Genomic DNA, 27,718 nt, shown 5'->3' on the forward strand with positions numbered 1-27,718 from the left:
TTAAATCTGCAGCAGTAGGGCAACCCCCGCTAAAGTCCACTTTGCAGGCTTGTCTTTGGTCTTCAAATTAAAAGTCCACACATAAGTGGGCCCCCTCGTTCGTGTTTTATACATAGGGCACTCGTACATATTTCTAAGATCTTGTTTATCTTGAGTTATAGCTCGAACGTTAATTACCGGCATTGATGGGAAAAGTTCTTTTAATTTAGAGTCCATTATAATACCAGCTTGGACGTCCCATCGAGCTCCTTCCATGTGCAGGCCGTGGATATAAGCACCGTCTCTGGGGGCGCTCCTACAAAGATATCCACTTTTTTAATTTTAACATAATAAATTAACTTACGTAAATTCTTCTTTTTGTTTCTTTGTTACGTCACACTGAAGACACATTTTATCTAACGGGAGTTCATTTCGTCTTGCGGTGCTTTGCATAATTGCGGTAAGCAAGGATTGTGGGTTGAAGAAACCACCTAACCATACCGAAGCGGGTAGCTGAAATTATAGTTTTGAAGGTATTTCATAACTAATTGGTTATACTAACGACAAAGTCTGTTGACCACGTTTCTAGTTCTCTGATTCGTAGCAAAAGATCAACAAACCACGACGTTAAACCCAACAGAGAAGGATAAGCTCGTCTACTCCACACTGGAGGTACTTGATCTAAAAACAAAGCATTCTCTAGATCCTCCATGTCTGAAGTAATAGTCAGCTCTCCCTTCAACCCCAAATCTAGTTCTTTTAAAGATCGTTTAATCTCTCCGGTGAGATAATTCATTCTTTCGCATTCTTGAAACGCTACGATGACATAAGGAGTCCGTTCTTCAACCTTCCCCATGATCTCAGTCATATTGAAATCTTCAGGAAGTTTTTCAATCATTTCATCTACCATTTGTTTGACCTAAAACCGACAATGTCATTCAAAAACTTCGTTGTCAAGTCTCACCTTATCTTCACGTGTTATACTCGTTCCTCCTGAGCTTCCTGCATCTCGTGGTTGCATTTCAAAGACAGTTCGGAAGAGATTATCGGCTGTAGTTGTTAAAAACCCAATTTCCGCATTTGGATGCAGACCATAGAGGTACGGAGATTCCGGAGGCATCATCTCGTCTATATAATTATGGTAACCAACGTAGTCAGTGTTTGGAGGAGCCAGAAACCCTGGGGCTAACATCAACTCCCCGTCCACCTAAAATTCGAATTAACTCTAACAAACACCGAGTTTTAGCCAAGAGCATGAAATATTCAAGAATTAAATAAATTTAAATAAGTAGAAGCGCGTTGAAATGAATTCGTTTCTTTTCAGCATGAAAGTATGAGAAAATGCGCTAAATTAGTGTGTTGATTGATTTTTGGTGCAAAAGTCTTACTAAATCTGGTTGTAAAAGTTCCTCCAAGTAAGTGATGCACAATCTGCGATCCCAGTCGTCTGTAATGTGGCCGCCGTACATAATCTCTCCGAACAAATATCTCAAATCTTCCCATGGAACCTTCGAATTAGCTTCTAAATAATTGTAGAGCACGAATACGCTAATAGTTAAATCTCCAACGTTAAAGGGATAGACTTTATTCCATCCTTGGGGTCCAAACTTTCTACGTTCTGCCACAACTGCGTGAAAATAGCAAAGCGAAAATAGTATGACTTTAAATTCAGCTTCCTTCCCACATTGCTCTAATGTTTCCTGACTAAAATTCGACAGAGATTTATGGATATTTGCTTGCATTCCCGTCGGTGGTTCATTTGTTATTTTTATTGAAGATTCTAAGATTCCCTAAAATAGTGGGTGTGAATTTAAATTAGAATATTCTGTCGGTGTTATTTATACTTGAGGAATGATGTGAGCAGTGGGAGTAGCAGCGGGTTCAGCGCTCATAAAAACTCGATAATTAGAGTGAGATCCTTCGGCGTAACGTTCTAAATTTTTTTCAAGTAAAGGTAACCACTTTTTAACTAAATGAATATTTTGTAGGACGACCCAATGTCCATGCAACGCTGCAATTTCCATCGCTTTCTCAGCAACAATTTCTTGTCCTTGACCGAGAGATACGTTGTGGAAATTTTGTTTATCTGATGTAAAACCCAGTTTTTCCCCCAAATCTTCCACATCTTTCAAAGGATTAACGCCGGGGGATAGAATAAAGAAAATCGGTGTCGATGGACTCGTTTCCTCAAACGACTTCGAGAATTCGACGGTTTTGTTCTCTACATATTTCGAGCCGAGTTTTTCCTCAATAAATGCACTGTTGGATTAATCGATTTGTTTTAGAGTGAGGAAAATCGAACATACTTACATCATCGCGTATATCATCCGATCCGGTCTAAAGGCGCGCATCATGCAAAGTCTCTGTAGGGCAGTTTTGCTTTTCCATTCTTGAGGAAACTTTTCTCGCTCTGGACATTCAGATTCAACAAGTTTCTTCCAACGTTTCGGAGAATTTTCTATGTCTCTGTCCAAGTTTCGGAATTCATCTTTTGTTGCAAGACTACATATACCACCCCAACTTGTATTCGACAAAAAGTCGACAGGGCTAGTCACATGTGGTTTTATCGGAAAACGTAAAAGAAAATCCAAGTCGGCAGCCAATATCTCTTCGCTCATAAGAAGTATCTGGGAAAAATTTTCTCACAAATAGAGGCAGATTTAAAAGAGAGCTCTGGGCCATGAAAATTTTCTGCTACACAAACCGTTTTCATCATCGTATTCCTTGCGTTTTTTTTTGTTTACAATCCGCCCTCAAAAGTCGAAAATTCAATGGTCGAGTTTATGGACAAAAAAATGTTTCGACTCATCCCTAGTAGCACCAAAGTCGGAAATGTATAGAAACCATTGTGTGCCAATATAGTTTTTATACAGAGTGTTATGGAAATGAGTGCGTAAAATTAAACTGATAAGAGTACTAACCATTTGCAATTCCCCCCCCCCATATTTTGATGAGTCGCCCACCTACCATTGAATTTTTTTATGTTTTTTGTGCTTTAATTTTATAGCAATTCAATGGTATTCAATTCAATTGCAAATGGTTGTTACCAGTTTAATTTCACGCACTCATTTGCATAACACCCTGTATTTTGCGATTGGTAAAAAACTTGACAGTCAATGTTGGTAGAACTGACATTTAGTTTCCCTCTAGGACACAGGAAGCAAAAATAATAAGAAAAAAAAGGAGAAAATGAAATAGATAATCAATAGGGCGCCACCGGATAATTTTTTGTTCGCTCAAGAAAAAGGTGGTGATTAATAATTTGAAAATCACGTATTAATCTCTTTATTGAAATCAGTTGTGTTTCGACTTTTTGACAAGAGAGTCGTTTTGATTGTGTGTATGATGTTCTGAGAAAAATTTTTGCAAGGTAGGTGGTAAAAATTTGTTACTTTGGTAATTTTAGTGCTACAGCTATGAAATTTGGGGAAATTATTAGTTTTTAATTGTACATTGACTCTGGCAAATTGCAGCATTGTAGATCGAAAGACACAAATTTTAGAAATTTTTATTTTCAAGGCAAATTCGAAATATGAGAAATCCTCCATTAAAATTCGTAATTTTGGTAATTTTAGTGCTACAGCTATGAAATTTAAGGAAATTGTTAGTTGTCAATCGTTTATTAACTCGACCAAATTGCAATATTGTATATCTAAAGACACAAATTTTAGAAATTTGTATTTTTAATGCCAAGCAAAAATTACCCAAATGCTTCACTAAAATTGATAACTCTCGTAATTTTCGTGAAATTTGAGGAAGTGAGTACTTTTCAGTCGCGTATTAACTTGATTATTTAAATAAGAATGTAAATAAATTTTAGTGGATATTTATTTCTGAATTTTCAATGCTACATATCTCCGGATTATTTGATTATTTTTTGTTCGCTCAAGAAAAAGGTAGTTATAAGCAATTAGGAAATTACATATTAATCTCTTTATTGGAATCAGTTGTGTTTTGACTTTTGATAAAGACGGTCGTTTCGGAAATTTGTGCTACAGAGTGCTGCTCAGAGAAAATATCTTATAAGGTAAAGTACCAGTCTATATTCATTCCTAGACATTTTGGAGAGTTTTCAGTTCAGAGAAAAGTTAGGCGCGTTTGATTGTCTATTTTTCGGCTTGTTTAGTAAGAATCGATTTAGACGGAAACATTTTTCTTAAAATTAATCACCCAATTAATTAATCTTGCAATTTAGATTTTATTTCAAAGCACATTTAGAACTCAATTTTATAATCGCTGTAAGTCAGTAAGATTCACTCGACTGACGTGTTACTAGAAATTCTCTTTTTGGCTTGTGTCTTTTCTATCGTGCTGAAATTCAATGTGGTTTTACGTATTCAGTTTATCCCTCAATTATGTAACTAGTTGAAGGGCAGTCAAGTTTTTTTTTGCAAAAAAAGAGTTGGATAACTGAAAAATTCGCGAATCTTTTGGCCAATTTCAAGTCCAATTATACAAAATAAAGGCCACACTAATAAACCTTTGTTGAAATAAATGCTTTTCGCTAAAAATCCTGGTGTAACCCAGGCGTCTTCTTCCATCCTAATAAGAAATCAAAATCACTTGCGGTCCCTCGAAAATCAAATGTTTTAATTTTGTTGCTTCGTGAAATTAGTGCTTCATCGCATATTATTTAAAGTGTCTTAAAACTAAAATTCAAACCGTTTTTGAAACAAAGTGAGTGAGTGCTTCCGGTGTCCTAGAGGGGGATGCAGTGGTAGGAGCCTGCTGATACGGCTTAGGGATCAGGATTAAAGGGTAAGTTAATAAAATTCGTAATTTTGGTAATTTTAGTGCTACAGCTATGAAATTCCATCGCCAATTTGAAAATGCGAGTAAAATGACTAATAAAACATTTCTATTGCAATAGGTCCGTGTACGAAGACGATGGCGACGTTGGATCTCATAAGGTAGGATTTTTTTCTTTCTGGTGTTGGGATGTTGCGTTTGCGGTTCTTCGCGGAGTGTAAGTGAACCCGATTTTTTTGCGCAGTGGTAGTGTTAGTAGTGTTGTGCTAGTGTGTGTTAACATGCAGGTAAGAGACTATCAGTCACTTAAATGTATGACCCGACATCTGCATATGACCCAAATTTGACACAGCAATTTAAATTTCATAATTAAATTTTGAAAACACCTTCGAAATTTATAAGCTTTTATTTCATTTATTATTCAATAATACATAAAATAAAAGCTTACAAATTACGAAGGTGTATATATAGTATATATTATATTATTATATATATTTATTATTATATTATTATTAATTTTATCTTCCTTTATTAAGTGCTAGAAAAGTTTTCTCGATTGCTCTGAAAATTAGGGTAGAATGCAGATGCCGGGTTTTGCATTTAAGCGACTCGTATAAGTAACTGTCGTTTTCACTTCTTTAAAACAAAATTATAAGGTAGAAAACAATCATATCCTGGTAAGCATATGATTTTGTATTATTTTATTACTTTTAATTAACACTTTTTTTTTAGGTTTAACTCCGCCTGCAGCGTTCTGGAGCCTGTTTCATAAAATTTACTTTGATAAGGTTTGTGTTTGAACTAAAGACACCTTACTAATTTATCATAGTAAGTTTTATGATACAAGCCCCCTGTGGTACATTACGTATCACTAAGAACGCTGTTGCCGGTCCCAAGCCCGGAAAAAGGTGGAGGGTTTTTCGGCGAATTTAGAGCTTTTGGGGATTTTTTTCGCGGTTGGAGACAAAGCTGAAAACACAGATGACAATGAACAGAAGAGTTTCTTTCCGCCAGTTTTGCCACGGAGGAATGAAGATGTTGGACCAACAAGAAGACAATGAAGTCCCAAGTCTGATTGTTTAAGTTATTATTATTTATGAAACTAATTCGTATTTTAACGATATTAAAATCATTTTGAATTACCCAAGGTTGGTAGAACTATTGATACTAAACGTCAGTTGTAACAACTTAACTGTCAAGTTTTTTAACTAAACGCAAAATATGACGAAAAACTTGTTAATTCGCACCAAAATTAACAAAACCATTATTATTATTTGGTGTTAGCTGCTTTTTGGTTCTAATTCAGACACAGTCGATTTCCGCCTCTGGGTAGAAACTAGTATATGGAGTACAACTCACCTGAAAGGTCATTTGCGAAGCAAAAATCAGTTTATCGCATTCGAATAGTCCTCTCGTTGTGTACTGAAACACCGAGAACGAAATGCAGTCGATTAAATTATTCACTCTCAGGGCGACTTCTTCGGCTGGCTCAGCCTTCGCAATAGCTTTTTGAAAAACTACGCTGAACGCCTACAAATAACTCAGTAAAAGGAAAATCTTTTTTCTACAAGGATTTTACTTTCAACGAAAATTGGTAAATTGGGTTAATGGTGTTTAACTCATTCAAAATAAAATAAAGTAAACTTGCGCGAGCAGCTGCTGGCCTGTAATGTTCTCTTGCTTGATCAATTTGAATTGAAGTTACTTTAGCTTCTGAAACTTTTTGCTCTATTTCAGCTGCTGTTCGTTTCGTGGTTTCTAAATTCTCGACGAGGGTTGTATCACCCAGTAAATTTCCCCCTGCAGATGATAACCGCGAGAGCAAGTCGTCTTCGAGTGTTTTTAGCATGATTTTGAAGTCGTTTTGTTGCTTCGTTAACTCAGCCTAAAAGTATAACTCATCACGTTATTGTAAACAATTTCAAGATCCTGAGGGGAAAACTTCAGGTCCTTCAACTTGCCTTCAACTCCTCCAAGTCAGGTCTTTCAGCTTTAACAACTTCGGCGAGAAGTTGGTCTTCTAAGCCATCCCTCGTCACTGTGAAATTAATAAGTGTAGCTTGTGCTTGCATCTCGGGTTTGTAATGAGGATTTGCTAATTTTGTATGAAGGATCAAACGAAAAGTTGAATTATATTCGATTTCTTTGTCACCGATTTTAATTGCTCTAAAAATTAACAAGTTATAACAGTAAATTATAATTTGGATACGCTTACTTTCCCTTTTTAATTAAATTTCGACCGAGCAAAGTGTCTAGTACGGGATCAACTGTCTCTTCGATATTTTCCACGAGAACTGTTGCTCCTGAAGTAATTGATTTTTCGATCACATCTAGATAACCTTTTTGACCCAAACGGATTACTCGAAGATCGTCACCATATTTTTGTTTTATCCATTTTATTCCTTGCAGCTACAAAATTGATATGCACTTTTAAACTTCAATCAACGAAGACGATTTTTCATCACCTGTGGATCGATCATCAGCGGCCATCTCTCAGAATTAGAAAGAATTGTTGCATTTTCAGTCGACATTCTATCGCTAGGTAATCCCTCATTGTGCCACATTGCTATTTGAGTATCATCCGTTAATAGAGTTAGAGGATCTAAATCTTCAGTGATGGGAACGCGTGGCTAAAAGAACGAAGTTTTGTTTTCTAATTCTAAATCCGCACGTTTTTACCTCAAGAGTTTTAAGAAATGGAAGCCACATTTTGTGTAAAAGATCCAACCGGTACTGCTTGGTAAAACACCCAACGTAAGAAATGAAAGCTGTGACTAAGAGAACATCACCGGGTAACATTTTCCCCTGTTCGTTGAAACTAAAAAAAAAAACAAACGCGCTATTATTGAATTTTACCTTAAAGGGCGCAACCACCGTGACCGCCTAAAAATAAGTTGATTTTTGGGATTTTTTTAAGGAAAACTGTTGCATGAAATGTTTTTAAATTTGGAGAATACATTTTTACATAAATAATGAAAAAAAGTTGAAATTTTCAAATGAAAATATTTAATTCTGCTCGGGTTATTAAGTATCTTCCAAGCCACTAGAAAAAAAAACCTCTCCACTGCTGCAGTGATTGCGGCCTTCACTATCGTTAAAATAAAAAAAAATCAAGATTATTAAACTAGAAGATTTTTCCGGTATGGTGAATCTTGTTAGTGGAGAAATTTTTAAATTTGACAAAATAGCGGATTTTTGAAAAAAAGTCGAATTTTGCTCGAAAATTTGATGATTTTTGGCCCGCCAAAATTACATTTTCAGTTACAACTGCAGCAAATTTGAAAAATGTAGTTTCGAGAAAAACGCGTTTGAAGATAACTTTATTATTAATAACTGTAATAGATTATTATACTAATAGCTATAACTAAATAACTATTTAAAATATTTATTTGAAATTTTTGTAAGTAATTTTCAAAGATATAGACTACCGAAATATTAAAAAAAACAACGATTTTTTTCCAAATTTTACAGTGGTTGAGCCCCTTAAACTTCACTAACTTATTGACAGCTTCAGCCCATCTGACATTCTCACTAGCTAAACCACCGACGAGACGGTTAGCTAGTTGGATTGTTGCATTAGTTGCGTCAGCTTCTTGTTGACAGAGGAGCTTCTCCGTGGTAGCTTTCTCAAAATCAGCAGTCAAGTTCGCTAATTGTTCTTCTAGAGACTAAGAAACAGTAGACACAGTTTTGTTAAAAACCGCAACTTACAGCAACTTTCCTTTTGATTCCGCTGAGTTTTTCTTGAGCTGCTGCGAGTTCTGCATTGGCAGCCGCGAGAGCTTTGCGTTTAGGCTCAACATCGCAATAAACTTCATAGAATTTTATAATATTAATGACCCAAGCACAGAGACCAGCTGCTGCTGCAGATTTAGATCTGACAAACTCCGGTTCGAATTCTGCGTCTTTAAGGTATGGTTCTATGGCTTTGATAATTTCCGGGTGGATATTTTCTTTGTCGTACGTTATAAGAGCGTCTAGGAAAGCATCTACTTTTGCCATCACAATCTGGAATATGACGGTATACTGTGAAACTTGTATTGAATTTTATTGTTACTTTGGCTGCTTTCCAACTTCTGTCTTTCGGGATTTTTGCTGCCGGAGCTAAGAGAACCATAACGGCTGCTGTAACATTCGTGACAGCTCCGGGTGGTGACCCAAATGATTTTAATTCGGTCAGGTTTGCTTTATTTAGAGTGTTTAGAGCTTCCTGAGCCGCGAGCAGCGCCGGTTCGGCTTTGAGAAGGTCCTCTTCGCAGTCTTTTTGTTTTTTACTTACCTCTTCGGCTATCATTGCAACTTTTTCTTCTTCTTCGTCTGCTAGCCTTTTTTCGATGGAGACTTTCTCGGTTTCGATGCCTGGAGGAGGAAAAATGAGACGCGTTTGGAAGGGAGAAAAATTCAGATTGCTTACTTACCTACAATTTCGATGAGTCTGTCGGCAGCTTCGTTCTTTTCTTTAAGTTCAACTTCTTGGATTGCAAGTTTTTTCTTGAGATTATCAACTTGAACAGCTGTACTTTTCAACTTGTCTAATCCATTTTCTAGACGCTCGATTTTACACTGGAGTTCATCGTACTTTTTAATTAGTAGTTTTGAGTATAAATTAATTTGTTCCAAGTATGATTTTGGTGTTGTGTAATTGTATCGTCTCTCGTTCTGCAGGAACAATTTTGAAGTTGCATTTACAGAAGTATGGGCGAATGCCATAAATCTAGATACAGAATCAAGTAAAGAACCCTATAAATCACTTATAATTAATTATGGAGTTAGAACAACGCCACGTTATCACCGGTAGAGCTTTGAGTTCTTGTAAAAATCGTAATGATACAGAAACTAGAGCTTCCTGAGGCCATTCATGAAACCAATTAATTTGCGTGCAATTTATAATAGCTGGAAACTTTCTTGATCTCACGCGTAATGTTGAACCAACAGGTGAAAAACACAGTACAACTTTTAACTGTCTTCTTACACGATCAATAAAGAATTTCCAGCAATTTTCCCGAGTGTCTAACATGCCAGCTCCTTTAACTTCGTTACGGACACCAGCTATGATATTTTCAATTTCATCATCCGGAAACATATCGGGTACTTCACCGGACGCCAACATGTCGTTTATTAAAACCAGGAATTGTTCATTTGGTACTTGCGCGTCCGTCATGAGAAACATTATTCCGACATTTTTCAGACCGGTTTTGAGATACAAAGACGACATTTCATTTTTTAAGTCGAGAACACCATAACCCTTCTTTAGTTGGATTTGCGACACTTCTAAAGATGAAATAAAAGCCGCTAATCTTGACAGGGATTGCTTCCCACTCCCTCCAACTCCCACTAACAATGCACTACCTCTGGGAGATTCCAGAATTCGGTTAATTCTGCAAAGTACAAGTGTAGAATTACATGTAACTTAATTAGTTGAACGAAGATAGTATTTTTAATTTCGAGCGAAAATGGTGGATGCGCCGGGAATCTATCTTAGAGAGGACGTGAATCTTCTTAAATGGAAAATCGATATTTTCAGTGGTGACAAAAGGATTGTTATGTTACTTATGCTTCGTATGAAATTTTTATTTGGTTACCTGCACACATGCATCATTGCATCTTCAAATAAGACTAAGTTCATGGCAGCCACCAAGTCGTTGTAACTCGACATTGCTTCCGTCAGTAATTTGCTAAGAGTTTCCCATTTCGTTATCGGCATGTACTTCGGTTCTCCGATGCCGCCGGCGAAATGACAATAGATATTTGGCTTTTCAAGAACAATTGATTCGTCGATTTCCTTAAATATTTACGACAATTGAGTATGAAAAAGGTGACTTGCAATTTACCTCAAAGTTTTTTTTGAAAAGGTCTAATTGCAATTTGTTAAAAGCATCAATGTCCTTTTCTTCGATTAGTTTGTCGCCGTAAACTCTTTGACTTTCATGCAACCAAAGCCTAACTAAATCAGTGGGTTGATTCAAGCAGTCGTTTGTGCTAAAGAGTAAACCCTGAAATTAATTTAGAATAAAATAAATAATTTAAAAGGTTTCTCTTGAGCGAAGATAATAATTAGAGTCTTTGAGAGTGTTTCTAAGAGAATATCTACCTGAAACACGTTGGATATATCTCGTAAATTAAAGATGTAGTGAAATTTTATAGCTGTAGGAAGAAATATTTGGGAAGCTTTGTGATGTAAAGCAACAGCAGCTGATACAACATTGTCTCCGAGTTTTACAACGACTGAAGGAAACTTGTGTTCTATATTTGAAAGATGTTGGCTCAAAATTGCATGATAAATGGTAAATAAGGCTTCACTTCCTGGAAAGCTAATTGCGAAAACGTAAAAATGTCTTTGCAGTCTTGGATTTATAGTAAAACTTCCTGCTGTCGGATTCATGCACGACACATACTGACAATTATGTATATCTTTCAACGACAATTTATTCCTGTCATACCAATGCCCATAATCCAAATGTTGTCTGATTAAAGTGTGCGGTTGCACAGTACCATACGTATCCACTTCCGGCATGTTCATATCGTCTATAAAATAAACAAGAGTTTTATTTCCAGGGGGACCATAATTCCTTCCAGCTTTTTTCTCTAACGGTTTCTCCAAAATCTTTTGTAACATCTCCGATGTTGTGTAAAAGTTGAAAGGGACGTTGGTGACCGCGTAGTTTTCGGATAATGATGCCAATTTCTCGCTGACCAGCACAGTCTTTCCGCAACCCGCGTTACCGACCAACATAACCGGATGACGTTTGGCCATCAACAAATCCAAGAAATATCGAATACGTATTGATTCAGCCGTGTGAACCAATACCGCCTGCAAATAAACGTCTCACACAAGAAACACAACCTGTGATTCAATTACCTGAAGGGGGATGTCGGGGTCGAGCTCGAAACGTCCCAGACTCTCCGTCCACGACACAAACTGCTTCGATTCCGAATCGATGTAATAATCAAATACAGTGCCTCCAGTTGGGAATTTTACAGACTTAAATTCATTCGTCCACCATTTCGTGAACTCGACGCGGTAATCCGTGGCCTAAAGAAAACTTTCATGTAGTGCCACCAACAGGTAATTACAGGTAAATTAGCACTGAATGCGAAATGATCAATACCTGTTCTTGAAACATTGCTGACCCAAACGCCCAGACACAACAGAACACGAAATAAAGCTCATACCATTCTTTGGGACAGTCTGCAGGGACATTGTTAGGTGTTAGTAAACACTCCAATAGGTGACACAACATTTCGATATGTGCCGTTTCAGCCACTGGTGTAATTTTTTTGAAACGAGTTCGAACGTTTTCTAAACAAATCGGAATGTATTTGTCAAATAACATAATTAAGTTTGATTTTTCAGCGGCGTTGGATCGGGTTTCGATCCAACTCGTCACAAATCTGCAAAAAATTATATCGTTATTTTTACAGTGAGGGCCGATTGCAGAAACGCTGATTAAACAACGGACTATAAAATCTTGGATTAAATTTAGTCCTAAACTATATTTTGATCCAATTGCAAAAACGTGGTTTATAGATGAGATTACGTAATCCAGGATAAAAAATAGGGAGAATGCAAAAAATGTAACCTATATATTTTTGTACCAAATTTTGTAGAATATTGTTCAAATAACGCAGTGGTGCAAAAATTTTTGAAAAATACATAACGGTTTTGCCAAAATTGGCTAAAGAAATTTAAATATTCAGGCGGGAGCTTAAACGCTTTTTCATTGGTTTGACGTCACATCTCAGCTGCACGCTCCGCCTACTGATAGAACTCCGTATGCAAAACATTTGTTTAACACCAGCGTTGCAATTTATGGTTGTTTTTGCTAAAGAATTTATACACAATAAACGGGAGTTCAAATGGCGACACACAAAATTTGAGACACGTAGATGTGCGAATGATATGGGATTTTTTATCAAGAAATCCTAACTTTGCGGTGAAAGTGTCGCGGTAACTACATCTTTCTTTAACTTGATATGTCAGTTTACAATGAATGGTTGGATTTTTATTATCCAAGAGAAATACAATTATAATTATTATGTTGATGTTTCTTATTCAACCGGTATACTTTCACACGTTTATTCACATTTTTGCTTTGGCATCATTCTCGGTCGGCGGGCGCATTTATCGCATAATTTCTACGAAAACACAGTCAGATTTATTATTTCTTTCTCTCTCATCACACCTTTGTAGAAAAAATATGGTTTTTACATTTTGATCTATTCTAATTTGATTGAATTTTATTTATGTATAATAACCATATATTTTTTTCTATATTCGGAAATGATTCGTATGAAGAATACACTTTCCGTATTCGCAAGAAAATTTATAATTCAATAATTTGATAGAAATTAAATAGGTGGTTTACTGTATTGGATTTTTTATAATCAGACCAAATTAATAACAATAACAATAACAAGAAAGAAAAAAAAAGTTATTTTACATTTTACAAAAAAATGACAAGGGAATAACATTTTTGCTTAATTCAAAACAGATAAATCTGCAATTAAAATTTCAAAATTATTAGTTTGTCCTCTTAAAATCAATTTTTTCATATTTTTATTTATCGAATTTTCTAATCGTAAGTACATAATAGTAGGCTGTGAATTTAAAATATCAAATAGTGCATTAAAGATTAAAGGAAAATTTACTCAATAATGGGTAAGTATTAAAAACTCGGATATTAAATGCATTTGCATCGGATAAAATACAAAACAGTCGAATTACGAGTTAGAATTATTGAACTATGTGATGCTGAAAGAGGTGTGGGTTAATCAAATATTTAAAATTGGTTTAAATTAAGGAATAAATTTTATTCTTTTGGCATTTGTTGCAAAATTAAAAATAAAAAAGTTCTTTGTTAATTTTACTTTTTTACGTTTTTAGAAACACATTCTGATAAGTTTTAATTTAAGCAAAAACTATTATTCCGTGATTTATGCGTAAAATTAGAAATAAAGTTTTTTTTTCTTTTGAAAATTCAATCCGGGGACATACTGTAGACTTCTCTATAGAATAAAAGTCGCAACTGAATTGGTAAATTTCTTCGAATAGTTTTTTCGTTAGGCCAAAGGATTTTTTTATTAAAACCCCCAACGCTTCAAGTCTTTGAGAAAATGTACAATTGGCAGTTGTTTCGGATGTAACAAAAGTCTTCAGTTTAAGCAAAAAATTCATTGTTTTTAAGTTTGTATAAAGCACTTTAAGAAATAAAGTCAGTGTATGTAGCATGTGGACTAGAGTTAAAGTCAATCAAAAATTGTAATACCTGCATATGTATACCATGGGTAATAATATAATTAATTACAATAAATTTAAAATATTACACTTTATAGAAACATCAGACATCGAACATCTCGCGGCCGAAAAACATTTTTTTTCTTCTTATTGTCTTAAGGAACTGTTATAAATATTTTTTCAGGTTCATTAATACTAGCACTTTTACATCCTGGCACAAAACACCACTGTTTCGACCCCATTTTCAAATATAAAGACGGCAATCGAATTAGAGCAATACAAACGCACGGCTCTGCTAAGAGGGAAGCTGAGATATGACGTCACAAAGCTAGCCTCGCTGATAGGTGTTTTCCAATCTCGCTCGAATCGGACTTTTAAAAACGCTTTAAAAATTATAAACAATTTTTTTGCAATTTTTCCACTAGCGACATCATATTATACGACATGAAAACTATCGATTTTCGTAAGAATTCAAAAATGTGCATTCTCCCTATTTTGACATGTATTTCACGGATGGACCCAAAACTTGCAAATAATGGGTACTGCAGGTTAGAAATCTAAAAATTCATCTAAATTTAAAATTATTCCTTATGTAAATATTGCAAGGCAAGTTTTAAAATGTCGTTTTAACTGATCTACTAACTGTGACACTACTGTAAATAGAAGATTTATCTTGCTTGAAGATTTCTAGCACGGGGTTATGGAGCTACTGAGAACTACCGAATTATTCAAGTATTGGAAAAATAGCGAAATTCCTAACATTTCTTAACAAGACTTTTAAATCACAGAAATGAATTTTTATTTGTAAAATTATACATAATTTATTATCTCAAAATTACACCCTGTACTATATTTTACAATTAGGTTTATCATTTTAAACGGTTCTTTTTTTTGAATTGAGATATTCCAAATACTAAATTGTACTCTTATTTCTTATATGGAAACCACCATTTTTTGAGAGTTTTTCTCTATATCAAAAGGTATAAAAACTTAATTAAATCGGTGAGGAAATAACAAAAAAAAATTAGAAACAAAGCTCTAATTGCAATTGTAGTATGTCGTATTAAAATATTATCCTGACTATTATTTTTCGGCTGTCCCAAGCAAAAATATAATATCTGCTTTAAAAAAAAACACTGGTTTTAGAAATGACCTATTTAAAATGTCTTTACAAATGATTATAACATTACACTTGTTATTTATCTTTTTGACATTTAAAAATTTTCAGATAAATGACAAAAGTAAAGTTCATTTCTGAAAGCGTTTTAAATAAATTAATTCCAGCTCCATTAAATTTTTTTTTAAAAAACCGATACTGTGTTTTTGCTTGGGACATCCGACTTATGCCTAGAATCCAGTGTAAGATCTTGTATAGGAATACTCCCACTATCTATCAAAACTTTACCAAAAATATAATTTATTCCCAACCACCAAATTTCGTCAAAAAATGCTGACGCGCGTTTTTAATCATCTGATGATGGGACCATTGCTATCGAAACGCGCGTCAGCATTTGGTATTTGAGAATAAATTGTATTTTGCATAATTTTTGTCAACACCAAGAATTGATCCAATAAATTTATTTATCAAAATTTTGATCAAAAAGTGGTCTAGAGATTTTTTCTCTTTCAAACGCTATTAAAACGAACGAAATCGGTTAAAAAATAACAAGGTTGATGAATGAATTTTGATTTTTAAACAACCCCTAAATACTTAAATTAATTTGAAATCAAAAAGAACAACCTCTTGGTCAGTGGTTTTTACACAATATTTTACACAAATATGACCCCACATATAAGTACGTGATTTTGGCAACCTAGCTCATAAGCTCTTGTAGCCCAATTATATCTGATTTCTGAAAATGCATAATACGCGCACATCCAAAAATTATGTTTAGTCCAGAGCAATAATAAGAAAGTGCCTGTCGCCTTTTTCATTAATTAAGATTGTTTTGCCATTATTTTCAACATGCACAAGTCGCAAAACCACATAACCGAAAATGATTTTCTTTAGAACTGTCAATTTAGTTTGTGCTATAATCCATCAAACCTGTAGGATTTTGATTAGTCTCAGAATATATCGTTTAATCCCAGATTAAGTCGTTTGTGCAATCCATATCTCGTTTAGTCCTTGCTATAGTTCAGAACTAAATTTTAGTCACGGACTACATTTAACCCCGAACAAAAAATATTATTCTGCAATCGAATTTGACGTATAATCATAGATTAAAGCTTTACCTTGAACTAAAAATTTAATCCGCGTTTCTGCAATCGGGCCTGAAAGTACAAAACGAATTCACTTTTCTGGCAGTGAAACTTATCGCTACTTCGAAAGTAATTAATCAGTAAAACCATTGGGGACGAGATACCACGCCTACCTTCTTTTTGTTTCATTCAGTCTAGTGTTAACACAATTCTCAGTTTAATTATGAAAATACTGGCAGTGTAACTTTGGTTTTTTGGTGATTGTTTAGTCGCGGAATTAATTAGGATTTGAAGTGAATCTTTTGATCTACATAAACATGTTGGGATTGAATGTATTTGAAATGCGGATTCTGGTAGGATTTGAGTTGCGTGCGACTATTTCTACGAAGCGAAAATTGATACGTAGAGAAGATAAGAAAAGAAAAGTGTGCATCTTATTAAATATGAAAATATACTAACGGATTCCATCCGAGATCTTGGGGGTTTATGTAAAGAATTCCAGCTCTCGAGACTGTGGCCGGTGTGGCTGTTCTTAAGTTGGAAATCTCAAATAGTAATCTCATAGCGGGTGTTAATGCAATTCTCTCATTACTAGCTAAAGTAAGGACTTTGTTATCATCCATAACAGTATTTAGCGACTCAATCCACATTGGATCTATGTCGCCATCTAAAACGATCCATTTTGGATTATCTCCAGTCAGATTGGCTTGTTCTCTCATTAAAACAGATAATAAACCATCCTTCCACTCTCTTGTGGCAGGATTGATGATCCCAAAAAGTTCATCGTTTGTGACGGCTTTAGGATTGAGGTCGTTATAAACGGGTTTTCTTTTAATGTTTATATAAGTTTTAAAAAGCGTCTTCCACACTTGAGTTTTTCCGGTACCAGCATTTCCGACTATAAAAACGGAATGTCTAACTTCTAATAGTTCTTCTAATTGAACAACCTGTAAATTTTTTACATTGAACGTTCAATTTAGTTGAGAAAATTCCTCTTTCAATTTTCTTATGCTATTTGCCAATATCTCAAGTTTAATTGGAAATTGATTAGTCCAAGTTTAAATGAGATTTTATTTTTAAATGTAAATGTACAAAACTTACTTTCAGAATAAAGTTGTCTTCAGGTTGTAATTTCAAATCAATAGCGGCTTGTTTAACTGTGCGTTCAAATTCAGCATCGCGTTTTCTAGGTACTTCAAGTGCTGGAAATAAATCACCTATTAAACCCATGAACACTGGAAAATCATCAGTAACTATTTTAGGAATGTTGAAATCTCTCAAAGCTCTCATAAGAACTTCTTCTTCCGGTCGGCCCGGATCACCTCGCTGAAAAATGATAATCAATCAATTTCTACACAATAAATTATTTATTTTACTCACTTTTAAAGATCCAGCTACCACTAAAACTGACTTTATTGCTCGCAATCCCCAGTCATAATGGTCTTGTTTTGATAATAGTTCTTTACACAGGGTGTACAATGTTATAAACTTTCTACCAAGAATTTTCGCCTCTTGAAAGCCTTCCGCCACCAACATTATCTCGCATATTAATTCGAAGTCCGGAACCACCATTGCGCACGGACTGAGAATGAACAAAGTTACACTCATAAAAGTGGGACAATTTTCAAGTTTTAAAAGTTGCTATTGTTATTAACATTTAAACAAAATTCAAATGCAATGCAAATGTTTAAAATTAGCAACATTTGCGTCGTTTTATTCTCAATTGAACAAGTTTTTAAGTTTGGAGTCTTTAGAAATAGCGTTTAATAAAAATGAATTTAAGCGACGCGGGTTCGGAGTAAAAAGGAATTTTTTTAGTTTTAGTTTTTTAGTTCATATTGCAGAGACGGATGAAGCTTGAAGAAATATTCTCTAGACGCTTTCTTGGTTCTGTTTGAATTTTCTCTAGATTACTTTTTTTATTTTTCAGTTTCAAAAGTCGCTATAGTTATTGTTATTAATAAAAAAATTATAAACGTCTTTCTCGTTTTATTCTCAATGCAACACGTGCTTTTATAAGTAATATTTAATAAAAATTTATAAGCGGCGCGACTTCCGAATTCGGTTGAGAAAACTGTATAAAATATGAAAAGTAGGAATTTTTTTTAGTTTTTTAGTTAATATTGCAGAGACGGATGAAGCTTGAAGCTTGAATATTCTCTAGACCCTTCCTTGGTCCTGTTTGAATTTTCTCTAGATTACTTTTTTTTTATTTTTCAGTTTCAAAAGTCGCTATACAGCAGTTCCACACGAACTGAACCTGACACATTAAAAACTAAAACATCTTGCAGAAACATAATTTTGTTAAAAATCGAATATATAAATCTTAAATTAACCAAAACCATGAATGGTTGAATTGTTTGCTTCTTGATACTTTAAATAATCACCTTCTTTTAACTACACTTTCGTTCATCTATTTTAATTACATTTTTCGCTTAACTTCACTTATTTTTTTTTCACTCAAAATATAAATTCCAAGAATTTAAAATTAGTGGACAAATCAGTTTGAACTATTTACTTAATACATCAGATGCTGAATACATAAAAAAGTAATTTCATAATTTGTTTTTGAATTAAAACTTTATTAAGAAAATTTGTCACAGCCGTGACAATATTTTAACAAAAGTTGGCAAAACTGGTTGAAATTTGTGGAGTTAAAAATTGATAATTTGTATACAAAGTAACAAATTGATAATGCAGTTTTTGCGCTAATTAAAATTAAAAGATATATTAGAAAAATACTGAAAATAAATGTCACGGGTGTGACAATTGTTAGATCGGACTTTCCAAATTTGATGATTTAAGGCTTAAACATGTACACACAGTTGGTTTTAACAACTCCTATTAAAATGCTCACATGTTAAAGAAACTCTGGATGGTATGGGAGGCACAAATAAACGTATCGTTCACAGAAAGGTAATCAACAATTCTGCTAAGGATTTCTTCTTGAAAGCAAAAAATCAATTATTAATATAAATATTTTGTATACTGGTGAATTTAAAGTCAAAATATCTGAATCAACTAAGTAAAAATATTCAAGCAATCAACACCAAATATCCAACAATATCTCATATTTTGTCCAAATAAAGAAGTTAGTTTAGGGTGGATGTAGGTATGTCTAGCGAATATAAGTACACTCGACCAATTTGTGAAACCGAAACTGGGGGCTGTGGGCGCCTTCGCCTGTGTAAAATATAACTTGCTTTGTTCAAAATGTTACAAGCATTAATAAAATTAGTCTTTCTGCTACATTATTTTCATTTTTTAGCAACGTTTATTTAACAAGTTTTGCTTTGTCAGGCCCGTTACAAATGTATGTCACACCCGTTACAGTTTTCTAAAAAATACAGTGCACAATTGAATTGGTTATTCTAATTGCAAAGAGGCTTAAAATGTGTGCCTATAGTTCATATATTTGTGTACTAAAGGAGAAGGAATCTGACTTTTGTGATTCGCGGAAATATAGAAAAATGTTATTAAAAACAATAAATTTAATTTGTACGCGTCACACCCTTGACACCACAAATTAATTTGCTACTCTATGATCTGCAATCGTAACTTAACAAATTTTATTTAGATAATTTGCAGCACTTTAACGTACCTGAAAACAGTGTACTTTTGCTTGAAAAAGCTCTTAGTCATTTTGTCACACCCGTGACATATGGAATTGCTGTATAGGTATTGTTATTAATAAAAAAATTATAAACGTCTTTCTCGTTTTATTCTCAATGCAACACGTGCTTTTATAAGTAATATTTAATAAAAATTAATAAGCGGCGCGACTTCCGAATTCGGTTGAGAAAACTGTATAAAATATGAAAAATCTTTGGCACGCAACAAGTGGTGGCGAAGTTGGCATAAAAAATTAGAAAAACAATGTTTTATATGACATACCGAAAAAGTGCTTTTAGATTTTCCGGGAGCTCAGTTCTCCCGGCGTATCCAGGATTCATCGTGATGAAAATTCCAACGGTGGGAACTAGTGCAATCGGGTCTCCCATGAAATCAAAGTGAGTTCTTTTATTTTTGATGGCATCTAACACTGACTTAACCTGAACGGCAACGACTGAAAGAACTTCGACTGAAATTCTATTGAACTCATCAAAACATCCCCAAGCTCCAGTTTGGGCAAGACCTTTGTAAATATTTCCACAGGACTGTGGACAAATAGCGGTTTCTATCATTAAAAATCAACACTATGCTATATAATAATACTTTATAATCCATTTGTTCGGAGCAGTTGAATACGTAAACCATTATACCAAGTGCTCGTCCTAAGTCTTTTGTGGTTTCGGTCTTCCCGGTCCCTGCTGGTCCTGCCGGCCCTCCGCCCATCACCAAATGTAAGGACTAAATTTACTGAGTTTAATTGCGTTCGATAATTAAACCTTACCTGAGTTAACGTGATGTAACAACGGTCAGTTAGGGGTGTTATGACAAGTCTGGGAGTATTTCCCAAGTATTCATAACTGTACCTAAATTGGGCATCACAAATATTGGCAAAACAGTGTTTATCTTGCTCATCCCATCTATGTCTCAACTGGGAAACCCACTGGAATGCTGAAGCGCTCTCGACTTTCATTTGAATTAATTTGCTAACAACGTCTCGAGAATGAACGTCTATAGTGCAAATGGTCATAATTTTTTGCCGATCTTGCTTTGTCAAATCTCCCAACAACAGTGAAATCAACGTACTTAATTGAGAAACTTGTTTTTTATAGTAATCACGAATTGCATTATCGTAGCCTTCTTCTAAACGAGAAAACGCGATATTCACTTCAGTTGTCCACCATATTTGGGTTCCACACAACACCGCTTGGGCAGGAAAATCAAAAAGCCACTGATCTCGAGGTTTCTCTTCGTAAGAAACAACACCTTCACCCGTCAAATTTCTAATTGTCGAGCGCATTGCGGCTTGAACACGATTCAGCCAAACCTCCACCTAAAAACATTACAAATATTTCAGTGCCAGTGCAAATTTCGTCAAAAATTTGTTGACTAGAGTAATAGGTTTTTAAAATTTCCCTCTATTAATTAACAGGAGTGTAATTCAAGAATTGTTTCACGTGCATTGTTGTAATTTAAAATTTCCAAACACAAAGCGTTGCGACTCTCAATTCATTTGACGTTGATCAACGTATAAAATCATCGACTGTAAAGTTTGGTCGTTCTTTTCAATAAATTTCAATGCGTTTTCCCCAAATAAATTTACTTTCTATTTATCAAATTTTGTAGTTCCCGCCGTGACCTTCCCTGCAACTGACCTACCATTAATATCACTATCGTTAATTAAAAACGCCACTTTTTAATGAATGGGGGCGACATTCATTTCCCAATCGATGTTAGGCGTCATATTCTTTACGCGAATTTTAGAGAGTCAACTCATAACGATACTTACGGCTTCGCTACAGTTCGTTGATTCGCTAAAATCTATATATTCTCCATCTTTTGCGTGCATGCCGTGGATCGATTTATCCAAAGTACCATCCTCTTTTTTTCCAAAGTTTAATCGCGCTATTGAATCAAACAGTTTAGTTAAATGTTTAGCAACCAACTCTGGCTGATTTCCGTTGGATAAAATATCTAAAAGATCAGCCGAAGAAATGAAATAGAATCTCGGAAATGACAGTCGTTTTGTCTCTAAATAAACCGCCAGCGCCTTCTCACATAAAGTTAACTTCTTTTGAAGTTCTTCTAAAATCGCCAATAGCCCAGGCTTGTTCGTCGACTCGACAACATTCGGAATTTTGCTCATCTCAGAAGTCAACTCTTTGAAATCTTTATCTACGTTGTCAAACCGATCCGAATCTTCAGGTAGTTGTTTCCGGATGTCTTCAGAGCTCATAAAAATCGATTCTAGGTGCATCCACGATCTCTGAACTTCAAACCAGATTGATATCACTTGATCGGCTAAGCTCAGTTTAGTTTGCCAAGCGGAAACTTCTTTTAGAAAGTGCGCGATGAATTTTGACGTGATCAAGTTCTGTAGTTGGACTTGATTCTCTTCGAGAGTTTCAATGAGTTCTTCACTGGTTCGTAATAATTGACAACCAGTTCTTGGATGGATTTCGTTACCAAACTCCATCGCAGACCATGTGGTGTTCAAGTCGCGCAGGATTTTCTCCATGGACATTTCTTTTACTGCTTTATCGACGATGTTCTTCACTTCTTCTTCACATTCGTGGAGGTTTAATTCGAGGAGATCCGCCAAGGTTGTGTTGTAGTCCATGACGATTCTTGTCTAAAATTTTGACGGTGTTAATCCATGACAAAGTAAGTGGTAAAAGTAGACTAAGAATACGACTTACCACAAAGTGGGTGTAATCTACTTACTAAATGAGTTTCTCTACTTTTACTTACCGTGAATTCAGGGGGTAAGGCAGCTAAATTCTGTAACAGCGCATAAAGATATTATGATGCTATATACAGTGGCAATTATAAACGTTTATGTACACACTCCGGCTCTTTCACACTTATATTTACATATGTACAAAAAAAAATTGTTATGAGTTCTACCTTGGTAGACTTCATGAGCTGGTTCCAATGTCGTTCTCTTATGGCAGGATTCTGAAGTTCTCCCACTGCTTTGAGCGATGTCAGAGTGTTTTTAACAGTGGATTCCAACCCGAGGTAAGTGTTCCACCCCCGCATTTCCTTATCAAGCATTCTTATTTCCTTTGCAAACTTCTTACATTCAATATCCATATTTTCAACATCGATTTTTCGCCACGGTGTAGTTTTCCAGTCATCTACACACGTGTGGACTATGTGGACATAATCCCATAATTGCTAAAAAATTGTGTAGTAGAAGTACAACTTCGCTCAACTTACTTTTAACATCTTCAAGTCTTTGCGACATTGTTTTAAAACTTTGAAATCTGGAACGTTCACTTCGAATAACGATCCTGATTCTTGGATGTTTTTCATTTCCGTCTCGAATTTTCGTAAGTCCTTGTCAACTTTGTCTAAAACTATGTACGGATGTGCGCAGGTGTATTGGAAGAAGTTATATTTTTTGAACACTTCTCTGTAGTAGATAATTCTGGCGTCGAATTCCGTAATTTTCTTGCGAATAAAAACAACTTCGGCTGCTTGTAAGGGTGCTACTTGTTGTTTCACGGTAATCGCAATCTTTTTTGTGTTATTCCACTGCTCTGGTAGTTCTTGTAGATAAACATTAACCTCTTCGGGGATATCCTGGTCGTAGAACTTCAATAATTCGATCGTTTCACGAAGAGGTCCAAACATTTCATCGGTTGTTGCTTGCCGTTCTTTGACGTGCAGTAAATATCCCATAACATTAACAAGAGCTTGATAATCACCTTCAACAACAGTCTGTTGCAGGCCTTCATCCGCGGATCTGATAAACTGACCTAAATCTGTCAAGCTACTTGTTACAGTATCAACTAAATGATCTTTAAACATGTTCCCCCAGCGTCTAATCGTGTTTAGAAGCGCTTGCTTAAAAGGTTTCACGTCAACTTTAAACCACGAATTAAAAATGTGGTTCGTCTGCATTCTCTCCACTTCATTATAAAGATTTTCGAAGTTGTCGATTTGTTCGCGGAATTGCTCCATTTTTGGTGGGTTTGGTTTTGGCGCTGCGGAATCTTTTAGGTTTACCCAATCTATCTCCTCCCCGGTTAGCTGTCGACTGTAAGTCAAGAAGTGTTCTAAATATATTTTACGATCATCAAGCCAAATGTAAGAATAATTTTGAAATTTGTCGCAGAACTCGTACGCCTCTTCAATGACGCGATCAACATTCAAGAAAATATCTTTTTTAATATCGGTAATATCTTGATTAGAATTGATTTCTTCTTCATATGACATTGTGGCGGTCCGGGAAAATCGGGGCACAATTGCAGCAATTTTATCGATATCTTCAATCAGACCTGTGATTAATTTTTTAAAACCGTTTTCAGCATTGGGGTCTAGAGATGGAATGAAAACAATGTTCGGTTCTAAAAGAATTAGTTGGGCTTCGAATAATGGCGCCAGACAATTTGTGGAATCCATATGTTCGTTAATGTAACCCAAACTGCAGCGTTTCCAAATTCAAATGTGAACACATGTTCGATATTTCAACTCACCTGCAGCCGATGCATTGATATAAGTAGTTCAAAACAATTTGGTCTATAAAATCAATATAGCTCAGCCACTTTGCATTGTCTTGTTTGTCCGTCATTTGGAAAACTTGCATGTTTTGTTGCAATAAAGTTGTTATCTGATCGGACGCTTTCTTGATATCGGAATATCGCCGTGTTATTCTTTCTTCTCTCTCTTCAATACACAAAACACTGTCTTTTTTACCTTCTCTTCGTTCAAAGAGAGGCTGTCTGGCGAATGGCATTAGAACATTTTTTATTTCGTTGAGATTCTTCTGACACTTTTGCAGGTGCTGTTGTAAGTTTCCGACCAGATCGTACAGCTTTGTCATGTATTCCCAGAGACCTAAAGAATGGTAATATATACGCTGCAATTTATATCATTATCTTACCTTCAGAGTTCCAATTCAAAGTGCTTTGTCCTTGTAGAATTAATTTATCGATTTCAGCAATTTCGTTTTGAATTAAATTAAATTCAACATCTTTGGTAGTGCGTCTGATTTTGTTATACCAAGCAATTGTAGAATTTAAATTAGTAATATACTTTCTAAAAACATCGTTCTTCTCTGCGAGAGTTAGTGCGACCTCCGGGAGATTGTCATACCCCATTAATTTCAAGTAATGGATTTCTCTCAATATTGCGGTTAACTAGAAGGAATTATTATAAATTTTCGTCAGTAATAACGAGCCTGAAAAAATTCCAAATGCAACCCGAAAAACACATAATAATTTGAGTTTTATTTTGAATTTGGTCAGGCTCAATAACACTCGTGGACCGCAGTATAATAAATTACTTCAGGATTGAAATTTAAGAGAAGCTCTCTTGTTTTGGTGTTTCTTTTAAGTAGACACAGTTTCAGATTATTTTCTATTTGTTGCGGAACTGTTTTTGTCCATTGTTTAACCAGTTCATTATTAAAATTCTTTAATTTCTCAATCAGCTCGGCAAACCTTCCTAGGATTTCTGTAGCCTTAGGACTTTCAGTTATCCTAAAGAAAAAAAGAGTGAAACTCACTCTCAGGATCAGTGATTTCAATTTACGGGTGTTGAAGACTTTTGAAACATTCAATCGGAGTTTGAAGTCTGACACACATGTTGTGGGTCCACCGAAGACTTCCAGCCACTGGAGGCATGTATTTGTCCACGACGAAATGACCATGTTTCTCTTTTAGTACTACTTGTTCATGAAATAGTACCTCAGCAGTACTAATCTCATTCGTTAACATATCTAGAATTTTTGTGTATCTATTTGTGAATTCTGATTTTATTAACGGGCGTTCTAATACAGATCCCACGATGCTAATCAACTGTAAAACAGCTAAAGAAGTGTCGCAATAATTACATTCACTACCTTAAAAATACTCTCCAAGTTGGAGCAATCTTCAAAAGCTTGACACAGAATTGCAGCGAGTTTCATATCCATCTCAAAAATTCTCTGTTTGAAGTTTTCAAAATCGGCAATAAATGATAAGTCATCGGGATCGAGAACATCGTAGGATTTTCCTGAAAAAATCGAAAAACACTGCTGAAACTCCGTGAAAACTACCGTGACGCGAGAACTAAGATTTTTTCCTTTAATTCCACCAATTTCCACTTTTTCTAGTTTACTAAATTCAAGAACTGTGTTAAAAAACCACTGAATTGTTCTTAACCGTTCTAAAAACGCGTTAAAGCGCTCAAAAACCATATTTGGATGAAAGTTCCAGAGTCTGGGCTCTTTATCCTTGAAGAATCTCCCGAGGTTGTTCTTATACATGTTGAAAATTTTTGAGAAGTGCCGCAATGTTTTTATGCACAAATTAACTCGCTGCATTGCCTCATCAATATCGCTGTGAAAAAGAGTTGTAGGATCTAAGCATTTCTTCGCCTGGAAAGAAGAGTTACCGGTGTTCTAATCCTACCTGTACTCACTTCTTGGATTAATAAGTTGCAGATTTGTTTTAGAAGAACTATAATTTTGACTTGGTCGTAACACTTTGAATTCACCCAAATGAGACAAACCACGTGCATTAAGGGGGCTAGAACTGGAATACAATCACTGAAGTCCGTTTCTTCAACAAGCGAAATGTGCTTTTTTAGTGGTTTCAGGTACAAACAGATGTTTTTAGCTTCGGCTAGTGATATGACTATATTTTTGAATAAGTTTTTGAAGCAGCTATAATAAGCACTGTTCGTTTTTTCTAGAATTACTGCCATGCTTCTGACTCGAGGTTCTCTCAGCTGCTCGTAAATATAATGGAGATTTTGCAGGCGTAAATTCCAAAATTGTAGTTCTAGAATTAAAAAATAATGATCATTACTCGTAAAAAATAAGTGTCAATTTAATTCACCAACGGATGGGACGGGATTTAGCCCAAATCCTGCTTTTTCCGACGAGTCGTTGACCAAAACGTCGTTAATTTGCGTGGCCCATTTAATAACAACTCCTTCAATCGCGCTTTTAAGGTATAAATCACAGATTTCACCATCACTTTCTATGAGAGCTTTTTCAACTTCATGAACTTTGTCGATGCCAACTGGCATTGGTAAGACGGTTTGACCATTGACATGACCTTTGACTTGGTATACTGTGCTTTTTAAACTATGGACGTGTTTTTGGACGTCTTTAGCAATGACTGCCGGCCATTCGTCGTGGTTTTTTGAATTGGACAGTAGAGGGACAAAAATCTGAAATATTTCTACTGAGTTGTGATCAAAATTCTTTGATTTTACCTCGTCGACTAAAGAAGCAAGTTGATCTATAATTTTCGACGCAAGATCGCCGGTTATTAGAGATTCCGCCGGAATTGCCTTACAAACTGGAATTAGCGACTTTTTGATAAAGTAGACTCCTTTACTCTTCAACTGCGCTAATGGAAATCCGCTTGCAGCAACGAGTTGTGCTGTTGGTGTAAGAACTATAACTAGCAGCATTGGATGTGGTCGTTCTAAAAATTTCATCACGACGGATTTGTGGTCTTCTGTAGCCATCATTCGCGTCCATTTTTCAGGTTTGAGTTTTAATGTTTTTTGGACAAAAGAGCCAAGGAATGACATGCGATTGTCGACTTGGACTGGAGGTTGTTCCATTTTAGATTAATTATCTAAATGCAAAAATTAAGATAAAACTTGTCACGGATTTGAAAAATATCGAAACTATTAGTGTGGATTAGAAAATTTGTAATAAAATTAATGGGTCGAACATTGTTGCAAACTATAAGCTTTCGACGTGCTAATAAATGATGTTGTCATGACGCGACAGCAAATTTTATAATTCTGGTATAAAGAAGTTAGCGTCCTGTCAATGCATGACAAATGACATTTGTGCAAAATAGCCGTCATTAAATGATTACTAGCGGAAAATGCAATCAAAATGTATTAATTACGGGAAGGTTCTAATTTCTAGAGAATTGAGTGATAGCGGTGAATTTTATGCTAATGCAAACATGGAATAACATCTACTAC

General features: G+C 35.2%; 1 protein-coding gene across 2 annotated transcripts; it reads right to left on the reverse strand.

The window, feature by feature from the left end:
* Dhc93AB (Dynein heavy chain at 93AB) lies at positions 1-27,343 on the reverse strand. Of its 2 annotated transcripts, none has more exons than XM_088047754.1 (41): positions 26,987-27,343; positions 26,605-26,941; positions 26,186-26,547; positions 25,626-26,141; positions 25,316-25,581; positions 25,068-25,263; positions 24,666-24,921; positions 24,259-24,619; positions 22,997-24,206; positions 22,682-22,954; positions 22,526-22,555; positions 21,564-22,406; positions 20,559-21,107; positions 20,381-20,515; positions 20,060-20,322; positions 17,546-17,747; positions 17,267-17,491; positions 16,625-17,112; positions 11,838-12,120; positions 11,588-11,761; positions 10,820-11,539; positions 10,560-10,721; positions 10,311-10,510; positions 9,521-10,106; positions 9,147-9,468; positions 8,786-9,087; positions 8,440-8,736; positions 8,227-8,396; positions 7,408-7,546; positions 7,194-7,358; positions 6,944-7,137; positions 6,690-6,894; positions 6,308-6,613; positions 6,088-6,258; positions 2,290-2,606; positions 1,824-2,238; positions 1,368-1,769; positions 944-1,186; positions 542-898; positions 344-492; positions 1-295 (listed from the first exon to the last, which is right to left on the reverse strand). In XM_088047754.1, the coding sequence occupies exons 1-41, from the start codon at positions 27,341-27,343 to the stop codon at positions 1-3; spliced, it is 13,443 nt and encodes a 4,480-aa protein (XP_087903880.1). The 2 variants fall into 2 exon arrangements, with proteins under 2 accessions (XP_087903880.1, XP_087903879.1); XM_088047753.1 differs by having other exon boundaries at positions 25,068-25,284.
* Positions 27,344-27,718: the final 375 nt, after the last annotated feature.

The sequence above is a fragment of the Gnatocerus cornutus genome, chromosome 10 (assembly GCF_029298725.1).
Source record: "Gnatocerus cornutus isolate USDA-ARS CGAHR chromosome 10, icGnaCorn1.1, whole genome shotgun sequence".
In the NCBI taxonomy this organism is placed as follows: domain Eukaryota; kingdom Metazoa; phylum Arthropoda; class Insecta; order Coleoptera; family Tenebrionidae; genus Gnatocerus; species Gnatocerus cornutus.